General features: G+C 48.1%; 1 protein-coding gene across 1 annotated transcript in view; it reads left to right on the forward strand.

Annotated features, from left to right (window-relative positions):
- Positions 1–20,425, forward strand: part of VAV3 (vav guanine nucleotide exchange factor 3) — a 315,966-nt gene that overhangs the window by 58,311 nt on the left and 237,230 nt on the right. Inside the window, exon 2 of the mRNA XM_066352215.1 lies at positions 18,819–18,935. Within this exon, the coding sequence (XP_066208312.1) occupies positions 18,819–18,935 (117 nt within the window). The remainder of the gene's footprint in view (positions 1–18,818; positions 18,936–20,425) is intronic.

A 20,425-nucleotide genomic window follows, 5' to 3' on the forward strand; every position in this document is an offset into this window, starting at 1 on the left:
CCTCTGTACCATCCACATCTCGACTGGCATGGCCGTGGGCTGCTCCGCTGTATACACGGTGTTACATCATCATCTACGCATGCGCACATGCTGCCACATCCTCCTACAGAAACTGGGAGGGTTTTCCTTTTATTTGGTGCAGATTTCACATTTCTATCATCTTTTGTTGTTTTCCTGTGACCGGTCAAAAGTACACCATGACTTTACGGACACACTGTATTTGGCTTCATGGCATAAATATTTGGCTTACCTTTATATAGATTATCTGAAGGTTTGGACATGTAGGACCTCAGGGTTTTCTAAAATGTACAGAGAAAATCATAACCGTCTACTTACGGAGTAAATGCACACCACAGGGGAATTTCATCGAGAAAGCCCTACATTGGATGATTATCTCAGCAGTCCTTCTGTGTGTGACAGGGGTGCAGGGGCAGAAAAAGGGACGCTACCCCAAATCGACGTGCCTTAACTCTTCCTGAATGTGAAGCAGACATTGTGCGGTTGTCCTGTTTAGACAAGCACAGGCTGGAACATGAGCGAAGCTGACGTGAGTGGGGGAAGTACGTGTACATGGTGACAGTTACGTTTCCATCTGTCACGCCGATAATGTAAGGCTATCTTGTGCCTTCAGTCACAGATGGCCTGTCGATGAGTCACATTAGCAGCTTGGCTCAGGAAACGAGGTGAAACCTCTGGAGACCAGGCTTGCTTCAGCCTCCTGGCCTTGGGCGTGGAAGGCTGGAAGCCATCGACAACCGGGGCTCTCGAACTTCCTGCTTCCGGTGCAGTGAGTGTGTGATCACCCCGCCCCCCACCTTACTCCCTAGGCCCCAACAACAACAAAGCAAAAAAACCAACCCTAGCATTTAAAATATATATATTTAAAATTTTTAAATTATAGCTGATGTACAATATTAGTTTCAGGTGTCCTCCCCATGATTGAACATTGACAGTGAGTACTGACCAGGCACCATACATAGTTACAGTATTACTGACTCTATCCCCTGGGCTGTACTTGACATCCCTGTGACGGTTCTGTAACTGACAATTTGTACTTCCTAATCCCTTAGCCCCCCTCCCATCTGATAGCTGTCACAAGGTTCTCTGTATCTGTGCATCTAAAAACCCTGGCATTTCTGTTTTTAAGTTGTCAGCTCTCGACAACTCCATGATTGGAAAAAAGACTAAACATACATGGAGAGGAAACAAAATTCACTTTCAGTTTCTTTCTTAGATACAACTAGGTACTGATGGGAGGTGTGTGCTGACAGGCAGGAGCGACAGAGCATCTCAGATCTGGGAGTAAGATAACGCCCCCCCCCTCGCTTCCTGTTCTGCGTTTGATTGATGTGCTGTATTTGCCCTTTAATTACAGCAACCGCCGAACATCTCGCTTCACAGCGACAGGCCACTGAAAGGAATGTCATGTGGTCTAACATTGGAACTTTGCACTGATATGAACCAGTAGTGTGTGCAGTGTCTGACAGACGAATATTTCTGTGATTTTTTTTTTTTTTAATTTGAAATATCCTGCAGTGTCCCTGGGAGTTTGCTGTGATGTGCCAGGCCACCTTGGTGCATACCTTGGGAGCCACAGATCTATATAATCTTATAGCTCGTAGGTGGTGGGAGAGAGACTGGAAATGACTCGCCTCCTAATAGTGGCTGATGACATGGGGAAGGGTGCCCAGCCCAACACACATTATCTTTCTCTTGTCACCGTACTAGTTTCTATAGCCACACGTTCCCCTGGTGGTCTGACTTATACTTACAGCCTACTCGTCTTTACTAAGTCTAGCAGCGTATATTTTATAGCCAGTTATTCCATTTTGTGGGTAAGTGGGTCATGCAGTGATTTCCGAGTCTCTGTTATAAAAGCAGATGGCTTTATAAGAACCGTGTTTGTATACAGCACATAAGGCCAGAAGTATTCAAACAACGTAAGACTGGGAGGGTAAAGAACTTGTGGACTGTTTTCCTGGGAGTTTATAATCACATGGTCACAGCATACACAGCTGTGTGTAAGACGTAAGTCTGGCCAGGTCATGGCGGTCACAGAGTTCCTGCTGTGATGTTGCCGTCCCTGGTCACTGGTGTCATCTTCATGGCATGGTGAAAGGAGCAATTCTAGGAGATCTTTTTATAGAGCCATTTAGAAAAACAGAGTGTCGGCCCTGGCCGGTTGGCTCAGCGGTAGAGCGTCGGCCTGGTGTGCAGGAGTCCCGGGTTCGATTCCCGGCCAGGGCACACAGGAGAAGCACCCATTTGCTTCTCCACCCCCCCCTTCCTCTCTGTCTTTCTCTTCCCCTCCCGCAGCTGAGGCTCCAATGGAGCAAAGATGGCCTGGGCGCTGGGGACGGCTCTGTGGCTTCTGCCTCAGGTGCTAGAATGGCTCTGGATGCGACAGAGCGACGCCCCAGATGGGCAGAGCATCGCCCCCTGGTGGGCATGCCGGGTGGATCCCGGTCGGGCACATGTGGGAGTCTGACTGCCTCCCCATTTCCAGCTTTGGAAAAATGAAAAAAAAAGAAAAAAAAGAAAGAAAGAAAAACAGTGTCAGTCACATTGCTTACTTTAGCACACCACACGTCAGGTGTGGCTTAGAGGTGGTGATCATTGCATGGGGGTCTGACACAGTATGGTCCCCTCAACATCTGGACGATAAGGTGTGACGTGCACCTGTGCCCAGGGAAGAGAGCATTCTCGTCTTTACCTATTAATAGCGAAGACCTGAGACAACTAAGGTAGTGCACTTCAGTCATCAGCACAGCCGCTTCCCAGGACGATGTGGGGCAGACATCAAGTGTGCACGCAGTATCTGCGGGAGGGGCTTACAGGTGCCTCGTGTATGCAAAGGTTGTGGCTACAAAGTACCACAGGCTTACTCCCCACCCCCTGTGAGTTTCCAGTGGGTTGCCTAAGTACGATGGCTTGTGGCCAACGGGTGTCTATCCGTATACACCTGTTCATTTCAAATTACTGAAGTATCCAGGGTTGCATTTCATTTTATAACATGTCCAGGGACAGTTTGAGTTTCCTGAAAAGTCGAGGAGGTTGAGATAATTTTAGTGAGTTACAGAGGCCTGTCCGATGTATAATCAATGGGCTGACAACGTACAAACCTATGAACGAAAGTAGACCTTTTATGGAGAAAGTGTTGTTGAAAGACCAGGGAGAGCCCCTCAGAGGTCAGGTTTCAACCAGACAACGAACAGGTCAAGGCGAGGCTTCTGTTTTTGGCTCCCCTGGTCTGGGAAAAGCCAAAGAAGCTGGTAAGACTTCTGACCCTCTTTCAAAACCTGTCTTCACTGGTCATTACTTGATTAGGCTTCGGACAGGTGAACTGCACCTGTCTAACGCCACGCATACCTCGCCTGGAAAAGGGAAACCATATCGCTTCATAGAAAAGTCTAAGGATTCTAAGTCGTAAGTTGAAGTAAACACCACAAAGGACACGGTTCAGCCCCGAGGCGTCCTACTGCCTTGGAAAGTCCACTGAGTGAGCTCTCCTGTCCTGGGGTGCTCACACCTGGCTCCAGTTTCTGAAACCTTCCTGGAACGTGTGTAGTTTAGCTGCTGTGCTCCCTGTTATAATAGCACTTACCAAATCGTATTGTAAGAGTTGTTCCGGTGTCTCTCCTCCAGTGGGCTTGCATGGCCCTTGAGGAGGGAACCCGGTCCGTTCAGTACCTTGCACAGAACACAACGGGTGCTCCAAAATGACACGGAGCCAGTGACATGCCTGGATGGCTGCCCCCCCCCCCCCCATGTCTGCGCACCTCTGGGATCTTTACACGAATGTGTCCGTGAGACTGCCCGTCACACCCTGCGCTGTGCTCTGGGTGCTTAGTAAAAGAAATGGATGACTTTGTAAATCATTGGTAGGACATTGCCACTGCATTGCAACAAGTCCTCTGGGAGACTTCTCTGACCCTGCCCTTCTAGGTAGAATAGCCGTTCTGTTCTTTGTGCCCCGAGAGAACCAGGTACCTGCTTCCCTCGTTGCCATCACACTGCTTGCCCCAGGGGTCCCCAAACTACGGCCCGCGGGCCACATGCGGCCCCCTGAGGCCATTTATCCAGCCCCCACCGCACTTCTGGAAGGGTACCTCTTTCATTGGTGGTCAGTGAGAGGAGCATAGTTCCCATTGAAATATTGGTCAGTTTGTTGATTTAAATTTACTTGTTCTTTATTTTAAATATTGTATTTGTTCCCGTTTTGTTTTTTTACTTTAAAATAAGATATGTGCAGTGTGCATAGGGATTTGTTCATAGTTTTTTTTATAGTCCGGCCCTCCAACGGTCTGAGGGACAGTGAACTGGCCTCCTGTGTAAAAAGTTTGGGGTCCCCTGGCTTGCCCGATACCAACAGCACTAACTCCCAGGGTGCTGAGGTCTTGGTGTTATTTAAGTGCAATAAAACATCTAATGAGCCAAGAGTCTGCTCGCTCTTCCCTGCTGCCCTGCTGGGACCCTAGAGGTCCAGAGCTTTGTTTTGGAAAAGTCATCTTTACATTATTAACATAAAGTGATGTGTTAAGTGGAGGTGCTCTTACAAAGGGAGGTTCGCTCGCTCGGGGTGCAGGGCAGGGGAGCCCCGCTTCTCTCAAAAGGCCACCGGTCGTGATGGAAACCCACTACCTCTTGATGGCTCTGATGACAAGTATTATTTTGTCATGTTATTTTCCTTTCACATTTATTTTTTCAAAGTTCAAAACAACTTTACTTTTTGTAGGTGTAGATAGATGAAGACTACTTCTACCTGTAAAGTAATGTCTATTTATGAAGAATGTGGAAATAAGATGAAATCTCACCACCCGGCGATAACCGTTATTGATTTATTGCATACACTTATGTGCATGTACCCGTGTACATATGCATGTGTATTACATGTGTTTGCAGGCTCACACTGGCTGTATTTTATAAAATGAGCTTGTATTACAGGTGCTGAGTTTTTATCCACTTTATTGCCTTTTTATTTTTTTGGTGACAGAGAGAGTCAGAGAGAGGGACAGATAGGGACAGACAAGGGAGAGAGATGAGAAGCATCAATTCTTTGTTGTGGCACCTTAGTTGTTCATTGATTGCTTTATCATATGTGCCTTGACTGGGGGGCTACAGCTAAGTGAGTGACCCCTTGCTCAAGCCAGTGACTTTGGGCTTCAAGCCAGCGACCATGGGGTCATGTCTATGATCCCACACTTAAGCCAGTGACCCCGTGCTCAAGCCGGTGAGCCCGCGCTCAAGCCAGTGAACCTTGGGTTTTCGAACTTGGGTCTTCTGTGTCCTAGTCCGATGCTCTATCCACCGTACCACCACCTGGTGAAGTCTCTTTCTTGCTTTTTAAACATAATAATGTCAGCGATTTTTATCAGTTCTTTCAAGTTATAACATCTTTACGCACAAGAATAAAACCGCTTTCATGCAAAGTCACTAAAGAATAAAACATTCTACCTAATAATTTTCAATATAGTTAAGGGTTTGCTTCCTCACATTTTATCTTTTTTTCCCCCTTTTACTGAAAATAATTTCTAAAATGTGATGTCAGAGTGGTTCTGAGACTTCAATGTTATTGACCAGTGTGGGACACAGTGTGAGCAAGTAAGGACAACAATCAAATCACATAAAGTGTCTTAACGTCTGCCATCCTCACCCTCGCTTCTCAAGGGAGAGGACCAGTTCCTGGCACGGTCCACGCAGGAAAGGGTATCATCTCAGAATGCCAGTCCTCGCGGAAGTGCCACCAGGAGGCTCAGATAAAGCAGGTCGGAGGAATCACCACAGCTTGAACTCACTGAGTTATTGTGCAGAGTACAGGATGTATGCACGTGACGTGCTGTGGGCGGCCAAGTGATGTGCCTCGCTGTCCAGGAGGATAAAAGCGCCAGGGCGCGGCGGGGAGTGCGGGGTCCCCGTGGCTGTGCGGGCAGACCCTTCCTGCCCGCGTCCACTGGCTTTCTGTTCCTGCTCCCTTTCCTCCTGCTTTTCCTGCCTGCCTGCCTCTCCTCGTTTTTTTTTTTTCCTGCTTCTCTTTCCTTTCTCTGGTTTCCAGTTCTTTTTTTTTTTTTGTATTTTTCTGAAGCTGGAAACGGGGAGAGACAGTCAGACAGACTCCCGCATGCGCCCGACCGGGATCCACCCGGCACACCCACCAGGGGGCAATGCTCTGCCCACCAGGGGGCGACGCTCTGCCCCTCCGGGGCGTCGCTCTGCAGCGACCAGAGCCACTCTAGCGCCTGGGGCAGAGGCCAAGGAGCCATCCCCAGCGCCCGGGCCATCTTTGCTCCAATGGAGCCTCGGCTGCGGGAGGGGAAGAGAGAGACAGAGAGGAAGGAGAGGGGGAGGGGTGGAGAAGCAGATGGGCGCCTCTCCTGTGTGCCCTGGCCGGGAATCGAACCCGGGACTTCTACAAGCCAGGCCGACGCTCTACCACTGAGCCAACTGGCCAGGGCCTGGTTTCCAGTTCTTACGAGCTGTCCCGCGGGGAAAACGGCAGCTCTGCGAAGACATGTCCTCCTCAGTCGGCGAAGTAGCCAAGGGCGTCTATTGACGTTGGTCTTCACTCGGCATCTCTTTATCACCGTGTCTCCCGAGGCAACAGGAGCAGAGACGTCCACATCTTCTGCCGGTGGGAGGTCTCAGGACAGCAGTAGTTGCTCGGGGCTTCTCACTGTGGGGCAGGATTCCTCGGCGCTCCCTCTCTTTTGTGTTAAGGCCCTCTGTGTGCTTCCTGGGTTAGGTCGTACCATAGAGTTTAGGTTTTCGTTGGGTCAGTCTGTTTCTCTCCCTCTTCTATCTGCTGAGCGCCGAGGACTACCGCTTTGCACAGTGTAGATTTCTTTTCCTGTCCTTTTCTGGGGAGGGATATTTTGAGGATCTGATCAATGTTTGGCATCAAATTCTAAAAAGAGTCAGACTCTTTAGTCCCTTATGTGGCCTAAATGATACACTAAGTAGCAAGTGCATCAGATTCCGTATCTACTACAGAATGACACGGTGGCTTATAGGTCTGGGAAGGTGTGATAATAGAATCTGACATTCCTATAGACATCATTTCTTGAAGTTTGTATCCTTGACTAATAAGAGAATGCCAGGATTTTTAAAGGTAAGATTACAAGCACCATACAGAAGCCTCCCACACACACACTCAATACTGCCCCCCTTCCTAGTATATGAGGCTTGGGCTCTGATTAGGTTTCTTACGGTACGAGATTTTATGTTTGACAAACCAAAGGAATTTACAGTAAACATAGATTGTGGGGGAGCAAATTCATGAGGAAACAGCTTAAATCTGTACATATTTTTCCATTGACACCGAACAATAAAAGCAATACACAAAATAGATTATACCCAGCATTCTACTTATCAAATTGGTGACATTGGCTGTGATGCAATCATTTGGTGCATGGGTTCAGTGCCGGTCCCGATGCTGTCAGAGGATGGATCATTCCTGAGTGGGGGCGGGTGGGGGCTGTACGCATGCTTGTCTTTTTCCAAAGGCCGGTTCTGAAGGACGTGCTCAAGTGAGATCTGCGTCTCTAAGTGGAGAGCTTTACCAATTGATTTCTTTTCACCGCCTGGTTTATGTCCGGTATGTTCTGCCTGCGAGGGCAAGCTGCCCACTAATATTTTGCAGAAATGGCTCTTGTGGTTCTGCAGCTGTCTGGCTTCCTGGGCATTCCGTGTCTCTGTGGCCCTGTGGGAGGTGTGGGGCCCCTGCTCAGGGAAGGGAATCACTTCTCCCATGGAGTTCAAGGTGAAAATGGTTCCGCGTTGGATGTCACCTCACTCAACACCCCTGCAGGCAGAAGCCGTTTTCCGGGGTCAGTGCTAAATGGCATCGTGGATAAATTCCTGTGAGTGTCACATGCACAATAAAGCGCTTTACATTTCTGTGTGATTCGTGTGTGCTAGATGTAAAACTTAACGGTTGTGCAAAAGGTATGCAAAATCTGTATGTGATTGATTTTTTGAGCAAGAAGGACACGTGATCAGGGTGGGATTACTGTTTAATAAGGTATAAATAATGCTACTCTCCTTTACTGTAAGTTTTTCAGAAATGTACAGAAATCAGTGAAGTGGCTGATCACCTAAAAGTTTTTTTCCTGTGTCATTAGAATAACTATGAAGCCGGGCGGCCTCGGTTTGAATCCCCATGCCTGCTCCAAATGGCTGTACGATTTTGGGCAAGAGTTTTAACTTTTCTCTGCCTCAGTTTCCTCATCTGTAAAATGGGGCTAACTACCACAAGGATTTTTGTGAGGATTGAATAACTGTGAGTGTATGTGTGTGTGTACATACACATTTATGCTTAGAATAGTGCCTATAATTTTTAATAAATACATATTAATTCAGTGCCTTTATGGCAGTCTTTAATATCTATTATCTACCTATCTAGTAGTAGTCTATCCCCTATTAATTTCATAACTCACTTTTTATCTTTTTAATCTTACAATAGCTAAGTAATATTTAAAATATAGCCAGATTCAGATAGTTAAGGTGAAGTTGATGGGGGAAAAGAAGAGAGACCCAGAAAAACCAGAGACAGTATCTGCCTTCTAGGACGAGGCTGGCGGAAGGTAGTTACTGCTGAGGAATAGCCTACAGCTCTCCACTCAGGGAGAAGATAGTTCTAGAACAGGGGTCGGGAACCTATGGCTCGCCAGCCAGGTGTGGCTCTTTTGATGGCTGCATCTGGCTCGCAGACAAATCTTTAATAAAAAAATAGTAACGTTAAAAATATAAAACATTCTCATGTCTTACAATCCATTCATTTTCTACCACTCGTGTTCATGGTTGCGGGAGGCTGGAGCCAATCACAGCTGTCCTCCGGGACAACACCAACTTTTTATTGGATAATGAGGAACGTACACAGGTCGTTGTATGGCTCTCACGGAATTACATTTTAAAATATGTGGCGTTCATGGCTCTCTCAGCCAAAAAGGTTCCCGACTCCTGTTCTAGAATGATCTAGCGTAGTCTGCTTAAAAAGTGTACGATCTGAAAGTGCTTTTCACTTTTGGTGGAAAAATGGCTCAGTTGCATGCAGATTTGGAGATTGCAAGTGAAAGTCTTCGAGTTGGGGCTAGAAAAGAAAGAAGCACTTCCCTCGCCAGAACTCAGTTCACCGGGAGATTTGACTCAGAGAAGGGAGTCAAAAGGTCTCTGATTGTGGGAATGAACAGAACTTGGGTTAATATACCCACTTATTTTCTTCTCTTGAGATTTCCCTGTTGCCACTGGAAATAAGACACTGTTAATGTGATAACAGAGCTCAAGACGGGTGTCGATAACGTGGCGATAAGTACTGGTGAGTATTTGATTCACAGGTTTTCTAAATAGAGTACAAGTCTCCTGGGTTTACAGGGTTTATCGGAAGGTGAAGGAAAAGATGGGAAAAAGAAAAAGACTGAGGAGTAATTTCTGTACCTAATTAGGGTGTATTTCTACCTGGTTAAGCATCCTTCTTGCTTAATATTTCCAGAAGGAACTATTATATGGAAGTAGTGGCATTTATTAAGAAAAATGATCACATACATGCATGTGTATGTGTAAACATACAAATAACATGCTACATAGAGGACAGAGGTCAGGAAACAACCTGACCCCATATAGTTCAGTTCTTGTTAATATAGTTATTTTAGTGCAAATTCTACGAACTTCTATTTTACTTAGAAAAACCCCCACAACCTTATTTTAATAAAGTAAAGGGTGAAACAGTGGGAGTGGGCAGAGCTCAAACCTGGAACTTACAGAGAATTCTGTCAGGTTATAAAATCACAAGCCGGAAGTGTAATTTGCATAGAATTTAGGGATGGTGCTAAATTGGGAGGATTGTGGGTGCAGACAGAGTGACATTTAGAGAGAGGTTAGAAGTGTCAGCGGGAAATAGAACGAAATTTGGTGCACAAAGACGACGACTGATGTGTAGGAGAATAATTTTGTTCCAAAGCCATTCGGTGCCTGGCAGCAGCCTGTGGAATGCGGAACACGTTAAGGACAGAAAGGGACTTCTCCTCCGTGGGTAAGGGAAGGCAGGCGGGCAGGTCCGGAGCTTTAGTCCAGAGCTCAGTGTTCCGCTGACTTGAATGGCCGGAAACGCTCTGTGTACCTTAGTTAATGTTTGTGAATGGCGTCCTCGCAGTCCCCTCTGCGCCTTTCTGAACCATCCATCACACGGCCTGTGAAAGGCCACTCGCGATTTGAATTATGCAAAAACACTACTCGGATATGGAGTCTGTCCTTCGAATGGGGTCACGAGTGTCCCGTTCAGAAACGAAGACCCTGAGAGGTGCTTTCTCCACCAGACAGCCCAGCTGTCGGTGGTCTCGGGAGACCTGCCGTCGGCCGGCCAGCTGCCGCAGCTGAAGCTGTAGCAGAAGCCGTTGACCTGCCCGCCAGGCGCCATTTCTCAGTCAGGATTGAAATAACTCGTTTTGTAATGGGCGGGGGAGGTCTCTTTCCTGTTCTGTAGCCTCCAGTTCACGTAGCTCGTCCACGATTGCTAACGATTTTAGAGAAGTGGATTTTTTTTCCCCTTTCAAATTAAAAAAAAAAAAAAAAAAAAAGGGAAGTGGCCCATTTGTATTCGTATCATGAAAAAAAGTCAGAATGGCTCTTCTATACCTATACAGAAAAAGGACACCGTCCACTTGGGAAAAGCAGGAATAAAAGCCCAGATTCTTTCAGAGTTTTGCAGTGACCTCAGCAGTCTGGCCTTGACCTGCTTCCTCTCTGCGACGTCAGCATGGCTCGGGGTGGGGGTGGGGTGGTCTCTGCACCTTGAAAGGCCACTCAGCACCCCTCTGCTGTGACAGGTTGTGAAACGTTTCTCATCCAGAGCACTCCGGCCGGATGTGTCCTTTTCAGCGTGCTTTTAGACCCCGATGGTGTGGAGCTTTCTTCTCCGAAGCTTGTCCGCACCTCTGTTGACTGCTCTTCCTCCATTTTTAATTCTCCCACTTGTAATCAGTAAGCAGGCTGCTCATGAGCTTGGGATGGGGCCGAGGAGGGCGAGCGTGGTGGCTGAAGACGCATTCGTAGACCACGTCGCTTGTCACTGGACAGACCTGTGCAGAGAGGGGGCGAGGCAGCGTCTCCTGACGGGGCCTTTCCACGTGTGAAGACGGGAATTATTGACTCGGCCTGTGGCCCCTTTTCACACACCCTGTCCTCCAGCCTGTGAGTGTCCCCACTGTCCACGTGGTGCCTACGACAGAGCGGTGGGTATAATCTTTCGTTCTCTATTTTCTCTCCGCCAGACACCCATTCATTCATTCAGTTTCCAGAAAGGTCCTTTCCACACGGCCTCCTAGAGCCCCTTCCAATCCTCCTCCCACCATCCTCGTCCAATCATTGAACTCTTTTCATTTGATGAATGTGACAGCATCCTACTTGTCCCTGCCTTGCCTACCCACCATCATCTCCCCAGTAAAGAGAAAAGGTTTTGCAAATGGAGCTGGTGTAATAACACGGCAGCTAAGGGTATGGGCTCTGTAGCCAGAAAGTCTGGATTTGAATCGCGACTCCCTTACTTCGGCAAATGCAGTTCTGTAAACGCGGGTACCAACGTCTAAGCCCCGGTTTATGGAAAAGAAAAAAAAAATGAAAACTTTCCTGACCGAGTTGTGAGGGCTCAGTGACGTGCGTGGAGCTTGGCGCGGGGCGAGCACGCTGACGTCGACTCCAGCGACGCCTGAGCATCCCTCTCCTGTGTGGAGAGCCCTTTACCTTCACCGTGTCCTCTGCGAGGGACCAGAGCCCCTTGGCCTGCTCTGGAGGCCCCGGTTCCCCGCGCAGCCCGCGCCCAGCGCCCCCCCTCCAGGGCCGGGTTCGTTCTGAACCACTTCCACGGCCCCCTGGTCCGTGCTTTGTCTCGTCTTTTCTTTTCTTTTTTTTTTTTTTTAATTTATTTATATTTATTTATTTTGTATTTCTCTGAAGCTGGAAACTGGGAGAGACAGACAGACTCCCGCATGCGCCCGACCGGGATCCACCCGGCACGCCCACCAGGGGGCGACGCTCTGCCCACCAGGGGGCGATGCTCTGCCCCTCTGGGGCATCGCTCTGCCGCGACCAGAGCCACTCTAGCACCTGGGGCAGAGGCCAAGGAGCCATCCCAGCACCCGGGCCATCTTTGCTCCAATGGAGCCTTGGCTGCGGAAGGGAAAGAGAGAGACAGAGAGGAAGGAGAGGGGGAGGGGTGGAGAAGCAAATGAGCGCTTCTCCTGTGTGCCCTGGCCGGGAATCAAACCCGGGACTTGTACACGCCAGGCCGACGCTCTACCACTGAGCCAACCGGCCAGGGCCACTTTGTCTTGTCTTGTACTCATGCACATGTAAGCGCTGTCTACCTGGAACACCGCGTAATATTTAAGTGAGAAGATGCCATTTAGACATTACGTGTAGCCTTGGTTTTGGAAACTATTCTGTGTGGATCCAGCTGATATTTTGAAAACCCAAAGGTTATTTAGCTTTTGAGTCCTAAAAATGTTAATTCCAAATTCTAAGAAATCCTAAAGTGATCTCATATATGTAAAATAGACCATGTAGCCAAGTTGTAAGATTTTTTTTTGGTCCAGTGGAAGGCGCGGCTATGAAATAATGAGATGTCCTTGTCCTTGTGCTTCATAAAGCATCTCTGTTACACTGGAGGGAGAAAAATTTACACTGAGATAATATTATATCAAAACACCAATCGCAGCTCTAGGCATAAAACAAACTCATGTGTTCATCAGTTGTGTTCAGTGAGCTGGTTTCCTTTTCTCTAACAGAGTGAGGTAAGAGTTGGCTTATTAGGCATTCCACACACACAAAAGTGAGAAATGCATTAGAGAACAGCGAGGCCATGCTTGTTTACATTAACTGAAATTGGAAACGGGGAGGCAGTCAGACAGACTCCCGCATGCACCCGACCAGGATCCACCTGGCATGCCCACCAGGGGGCGATGCTCTGCCCATCTTGGGGCGTCGCTCTGCTGCAATCAGAGCCATTCTAGCGCCTGAGGCAGAGGCCACAGAGCCATCCTCAGTGCCCGGGCAAACTTTGCTCCAGTGGAGCCTTGGCTGTGGGAGGGGAAGAGAGAGAGACAGAGAGGAAGGAGAGGGGGAGGGGTGGAGAAGCAGATGGTCGCTTCTCTTGTGTGCCCTGGCCGGGAATTGAACCCGGGATTTCTGCACGCCAGGCTAACGCTCTACCACTGAGCCAACCGGCCAGGGCCAACATTAACTCTTTCTGTTCCAAGTGATAGATTGCTCAGGCAAAGCAGCCTGTCTCTTGGAGGTATTGGTTCATTGGATACAGTTGTCTCGTGTAGTCTGGGAGCATCCTGGTGCTCAGACTTTGGTTTCTAAATACCATTTCCCATAGAGCAAATGGAAACAGACCTTGCTTGGAGAAATAGCTGATTCCAGAACTAGAGCAGAGAAAACACGAGGTGAGCCTGGGACAGCTTGATTGAAGGGAAATAGTCATGTCAGAAGAATGGAAATAGTCACGTCAGAAGAATACTGGGACCAATGAGATGGGAACCCCCAGACGTCAAATTTGGGACCATGTGCACATCAAAAAGGAGGACAGGCCCTGGCCGGTTGGCTCAGCGGTAGAGCGTCGGCCTAGCGTGCGGAGGACCCGGGTTCGATTCCCGGCCAGGGCACACAGGAGAAGCGCCCATTTGCTTCTCCACCCCTCCGCCGCGCTTTCCTCTCTGTCTCTCTCTTCCCCTCCCACAGCCAAGGCTCCATTGGAGCAAAGATGGCCCGGGCGCTGGGCATGGCTCTGTGGCCTCTGCCCCAAGCGCTAGAGTGGCTCTGGTCGCAACATGGCGACGCCCAGGATGGGCAGAGCATCGCCCCCTGGTGGGCAGAGCGTCGCCCCTGGTGGGCGTGCCGGGTGGATCCCGGTCGGGCGCATGCGGGAGTCTGTCTGACTGTCTCTCCCTGTTTCCAGCTTCAGAAAAATTAAAAAAAAAAAAAAAAAAAAAAAGGAGGACAGCAATTGGTTATTACACAAGCAGAAAAAATAATTGTACGGGGGAATGGAAGGGAGGGGAAATTTTTATTTAGCTAAGAAAACTAGCTAATAGATATGGAGGGAATGATAGAATTAGAAAAACCACTGTTTTGCTGTCCCAGATAGAATAATAGAAGCAAGAACGATCAATGGATGCTAAATCCGTGGTGAAAAATAATTGCGAAATAGGGCAGCCAGGGTACCAAACTGTCACCCCAGGTTTTTTGGTCTTTCCTGATAGGAAGGGGAACATGTACCTGCCACGTCGTTCAGTAGAGAGATGCGGTAGTAACCCTCTCAGCCAAGTGATCCAACTCAGCGAATCCGAGATAATGGGATAACAGAACCCTTCCTGACTGCTGATGTGATGAACCAGGCAGTTCACAGTGTGGAAGCGTTTTGGCCAAAAAGTGTTTAACTTGAATCTAGACTTAGCTTTTGGGTCACAGGAAATCCAAGCGACAGAGGAATAGGTTTAATAATGCCACGAGAAAATAAGGAGGCAAATGCAACATGTGGAACCTTCTATATCAGTGGTCCCCAACCCCCGGGCCATGGACCGGTACCGGTCCGTGGGTCATTTGGTACCAGTCCGCAGAGAAAGAATGAATAACTTACATTATTTCCGTTTTATTTATATTTAAGTCTGAACGATGTTTTATTTTTAAAAAATGACCAGATTCCCTCTGTTAATTCCATCTAAGACTCACTCTTGACGCTTGTCTAGGTCACATGATACATTTATCCGTTCCATCCTAAAGGCTGATCTGTAAAAATATTTTCTGACATTAAACCGATCCGTGGCCCAAAAAAGGTTGGGGACCACTGTTCTATATGACAACCAGTCTGAAAAAACGGGAGTAGGGGGGGTGGGGAAGGCAGCAGGATTTTTTTTTTTTTAATGTGAAAAGATAGCGCAGCGGTAAAGCAACCAACTGCAATGGGTCGGACTTCCTTGTCTTCTTGATTCGGGGGCCCATAGCGTTAAAAGACATTGGAGGACGGGCGACGGAGAAAATTTCTATAGGGAATGGATATTGGGTAATGTGGAATTGTTCATTGTTTTAGGGGTGATAGCAATATTGGGGGTCTGTAGGGAAACACCTTTACTCCTGGGAGAGGCATGTTGAGTTATTTAGAGGTAAAGCGCCGTGATGTCTGCGAAAGAAATTTTATAAAGAGTTGGCACCGAAACCTGGGTGGCTGTGTGTTGGAGTTGTTGAGTCAATGGACTGTTCATTGTGTTCTTTCAACTTTTCTTTTGGTTAGACTTTAAAAAAAAAACAAACAAAACCAAAATCGTGGTGTGGGTAGGCAGGCAGGCTGCGCAGCCAGCTCCGTCCAGGGCTCGTACAGTGACCACAGGGCCTATTCCTCTGCCCCTCACTCTGCCCCCCGCACTTGCACAGGGCCCGACGCCCACGAGCACTGAGCGATGTGGTCCTCATGGTGTTAGCCAGCTTGGCGATAACTGGGCACGTCCCTAGATAAGATGAATGGAGACCCTCGGGGCGGACCTAAGTCTCGCTCATTTTTCAGCATTCCCAGCGTCTGGAACATCGGAGGCACTCGGACACTGTCGACTGAAAAAACGACGTCGACAGAAGGGTGGCCAGATTTGAGAATTGCCTGGACAAACGAGCCTACCTGTGACCTTTTTTTTTTTTTTTTTTTTTTTTTTTATCAAGTCCAGTCAGTATTTCTGGAATGTGATATAGAATTGACCTTGTGAAGGGGTGGACAAGGTCAAGATTGGTGCTAGCCAGGCGGGGAAGGTCTGTTTTTAAGTCCTCTCTTGTGCACATGTGGTCATGGCTACACGTTGTATATATTTCAGTGGTAATCCTTGCCTTTTTGAATTAAGGACGAGAGCACTTGGGTGGAAGTCCCCTGTCATTTTTCCTACACGGGGGGACGTTTGCGTGCGGCAAGGGGTCTTCAGGGGTGGCAGGTGCAATTATGCCTTGCTCCTTGGTGAGCTATGAGTCGGGCACTTAATTATGTTAAAAATATGGCAAGAGAGCAGTTGCAGAATCCCCGAGAGGGTAATTATTGTCTATCTTGGCCGAATGCGAGGCTTTTAATCTGCAAACAAGCGCGTCTGAGCAGAAGCGCTGCACGCAGCGCGAGCCCGCGCCATCAAGGTCTCCTCTGCGTTTCCCGGAGTGGCTGCCTGTGCCCACGGCTGCCGCCTTTGTGCTTCCCGGAGGGTCCGATGCTTCCCCTGCCCTTTGAGCCCCTCCTGGAATATTGACAGTATCCTGTCAAGAGTCAAAAATCCAAAACTAAACTGCCTCTGAGTTAATTAAGCCCATGGAAACATCTGAATGTTTCAAATGGAGAGGAAGTCAAATGCAGCTCCTGCAGATGAAAGGCCAAACCCGAGATGAGAAAGGAAACAACAGAAATGAAACATCGATGGTGCTTAGGGAAATCAAAGATGCAGTAATGAGCGAGCGGGTCTCTTATGATCTGGAGATGACGGTTTTTTTTTTTTTTATGTGCCGTGGCAGGAATGAGCTCCAAGAAAAGTTAATTCACCGCGAGGATGTGTGTACTCTGCTTAGGTGGGGTGGGTCTGAGTCTTTCACATGATCTCCCACTGCCAGATGCCGCGGACAGGGCTGGGTCCAAGTCTTACTCGACCAGCAGCAGCGGCTAACACAGTTCATCACTCCCTCTTTTCTAGACACACGTGTGCCCTTGGCTTCGGGCCGCCCCTGTTCTCCTGGTCCTCCTCCTCCTCGTTCACTGGCTCCACTTCTCAGCCTTTCTGTGGCTTCCTCTTGTCCTCATCTCCTAAAGTTACCTGGCCCCAGGTCCTCTGTTCTCCTCCGCCTTTTCCCAAAGTCACGTCGGACAATATCATGGTTAAAACATTGTGTACGCTCTAAAGCAGGGCTCCCCCAAACTACGGCCCGTGGGCCGCATGTGGCCCCCTGAGGCCATTTATTCGGCCCCTGCTGCATTTCTGGAAGGGGCACCTCTTTCATTGGTGGTCAGTGAGAGGAGCCTAGTTCCCATTGAAATACTGGTCAGATCGTTGATTTAAATTTACTTGTTCTTTATTTTAAATATTGTCTTTGTTCCCATTTTGTTTTTTTTACTTTAAAATAAGATCTGTGCAGTGTGCATAGGGATTTGTTCATAGTTTTTTTTTTTATAGTCCAGCCCTCCAACAGTCTGAGGGACAGTGAACTGGCCCCCTGTGTAAAAAGTTTGGGGACCCCTGCTCTAAAGACTCCCAAATGCACGTCTGGCGTACACACCTGTGCCCTGGACTCCAGACTGGCACTGCAGGCTGCCTGCTGCCCCCCACCCCACCGGATGACGAACGGGCATCTCGGCGTGAACGCGATCCAGTGGGACAGCTGGTCCTCCCACGCTCCGCTCTGACCAGGATCACTGCCGTCACCTCCTGTCTGGTTTGCCCGTCTCCATTCCCGCTCACGGCCCCTTTCATCTGTCTTCAAGACAGCCTGAAAGACCCTCTGACCCTGTGAGGAGTGCGAACGCTCATGTACGTCCTCGTGCCTCCTGACCATCCAGAGCAGGGGTCCCCAAACTTTTTACACAGGGGGCCAGTTCACTGTCCCTCAGACCGTTGGAGGGCTGCCACATACAGTGCTCCTCTCACTGACCACCAATGAAAGAGGTGCCCCTTCCGGAAGTGCGGCGGGGGGCGGGATAAATGGCCTCAGGGGGCCGCACGCGGCCCGCACGTGGGCCGTAGTTTGGGGACGCCTGATCCAGAGCATGATCGTACAAAAAATCTTTATTTTAAAAATGTGTAAGGCAACATTAAAAAAAGGCAAATGTATGTTCTTTTTGTTTCTATAAATTGGTTATCAAACAAACATGATTTTAAGTGAATAGAACTGCAACTGGAACTAATTTCATTTTTGGAAAAAAAACCCCTCACTCCTGGGGTTCAGTTAGCATGAAAAAAATCTCACTGTTCAAAGGGTTGAACAGATGCTGTGTTGTGGAATTGTGCACCTGCAATCGGTGTAATTTTGTTAACCAGTGTCATCTTAATAGATTCAATAAAAAGGGGAAACAAAACAGTATCAGGTCCCGTCTGTCCTCTGTCCCAAGGCCTCCAGTGACTTCCTGTCTCAGTCAGAGTAAGACCCTGTCCAACAATGTCCTTCATCCTCTGATCCTGTGACCTTCCTGCTCCCCTCCCCCTCTCTCCTGGTCCCGCACGCGGCCCCAGCCATGGCGGCCCCTTCCTCAGACATCCGCGGACGCTTCTGCCCCAGGGCCCTGGTGTGGGCGCTCCCTTAGCTGGAGTGCACTGTCCGGTAATGGTTCGTGGCTCGCTCCTCACCACCTTCATCTCTGCTTACCTGTCCCCTGCCACCTTCTCCAACCATCCCGGGTAAGCTCCCCCGACCCTCCCTGACCAGCACGTCCCCCCCCTCCCCGCCAGCTTCATTTTTCTCTATCATCACCATATGACAATAAACAGACGAGATCGGGCGCATTCAGGGTGGTATGGCCGTAGACAATGACAATAAACAGATTTACGTTTTTGTTGCTAAAGTTTGTTCTTGGCTGTCTTCTCTTAATAGAATGTAAGTGTCACGGGAAGAGACGTTTTGTCTGCCCTGCTCACAGCTGTGCCTCTGTGCCCGAGAGAGAGTAGGAGCTCAGGAAATACCGCCCAAAGGGTGATCAGAAAGCAGCCTCAGAAGCTGATGGCCTCTCCCTGGTCATTTTTTTAGGGCATGCTGGGTGTGACAGAGGGCAGACGGCATTCAGAAGGATCCACGGTATGCTAACAGCTGTTTCCCTTCCTCAGTTTCTCTGTTTGAAGAACATAAGGACATTCCTCACGGCCTGTTGCGAGACATTCGGAATGAGAAAGAGCGAACTCTTCGAGGCATTTGACCTGTTTGATGTCCGTGACTTTGGAAAGGTAATCTTACATTTTTTTTTTCTGATGCATTTTTATGTTGGAGAACATTTTATCAAATACTTATTGTTTCCTGTTGAATAGGACATGTGACTTAAGTGGTTGACTATATAATTCAGGTATATTATTTAGTTAAATTTCACATAGGGGTGGGTGGCTTAGCCAAAAACCAGGTAGCAGTAGCAATGGTCTCAAAGACATTGGAATTGTTTCTTATTGAACGGAGGATAAGAGGAATCTTTTATCCAGGGGTCACTTGTTTTGCTGGTGACGTAGGAGGGTAGGATTATTGTTTTTCAGCCTTTAGAGGGTTGGGCCCTCGTGTCTGAGGACCAGTCTTCTTTCCCTCCCATCTTCTCTTTAACCAAAAGACTCCCAATTTTTGGCAGTTGGGAATGTTCTGTTGCCCTGCGCTTTACTTTGGCTTGGGTAGGTGACTTGGGGAAGGTGTGAGTCACTGAAATGTTGAGATTGTTAAATAACTCCTCTGCTCGGATTTCAGCAGACTCATGTCGGGTTTCAATGGCATTTGTCACGTGGAAATGTTTTACTGTTTGTGGTTATTGTATGTACATCAAACACTGGTGTATATATAGTAGGTGACTGAAATCATCCTGTCAAAAGTTCTGGTCATTCATCTTACAGTCCCTGGGCATAAAGTTACTCATCTTGCACATAAGAAGCCATTAAGGAGACAGGTCGTCAAGGTGACCTTATTTTAGCCTTGTTGCTTTATTAAACTGAATACAGAAGAAGGGGGAAAAAAACAAAAACTAAATGATCTTGAGAAGTTTGCCCTTACTCTTATAAATCAGGTGCTTGTATATTAAAAAAAAAAAAAAAAGATGCTTTTTTTTTTTTTTTTTTTTAGAGAGACACTTGATTTGATTTCTAAGATGGAATATTTTGGTTATAAATGAAAAACCAAGCAATGGGTCAGTTTCCTTGGTGATGGACTTAAACGGCGCACACTTGAAACAGACGTAAGAAAGTTAGTGCTGAAATGCAGGCAGATGGGGGAGCCACTCGGCCTGGTGGAGAAGGCTTGGGTCAGGGGTCCCCAAACTTTATACACAGGGGGCCAGTTCACTGTCCCTCAGACCATTGGAGAACCGGACTATAAAAAAAACTATGAACAAATCCCTATGCACACTGCACAGATCTTATTTTAAAGTAAAAAAACAAAACAGGAACAAATACAATATTTAAAATAAAGAACAAGTAAATTTAAATCAACAAACTGACCAGAATTTCAATGGGAACTATGCTCCTCTCACTGACCACCAGTGAAAGAGGTGCCCCTTCCGGAAGTGCGGCGGGGGCTGGATAAATGGCCTCAGGGGGCCGCAGTTTGGGGACCCCTGGCTTGGGTTCTTGACCGAGAGTCAGTTACAGTATCTGAAAGTTCCCCCATCTTCTCGGTCCTCGGACCACCTGCCGTGCTGGAGGTCCGCTTAAGGAAACTGACATAAGAACACGGTTGCTAAGTTCCC

The sequence above is a fragment of the Saccopteryx leptura genome, chromosome 11, assembly GCF_036850995.1.
Source record: "Saccopteryx leptura isolate mSacLep1 chromosome 11, mSacLep1_pri_phased_curated, whole genome shotgun sequence".
In the NCBI taxonomy this organism is placed as follows: domain Eukaryota; kingdom Metazoa; phylum Chordata; class Mammalia; order Chiroptera; family Emballonuridae; genus Saccopteryx; species Saccopteryx leptura.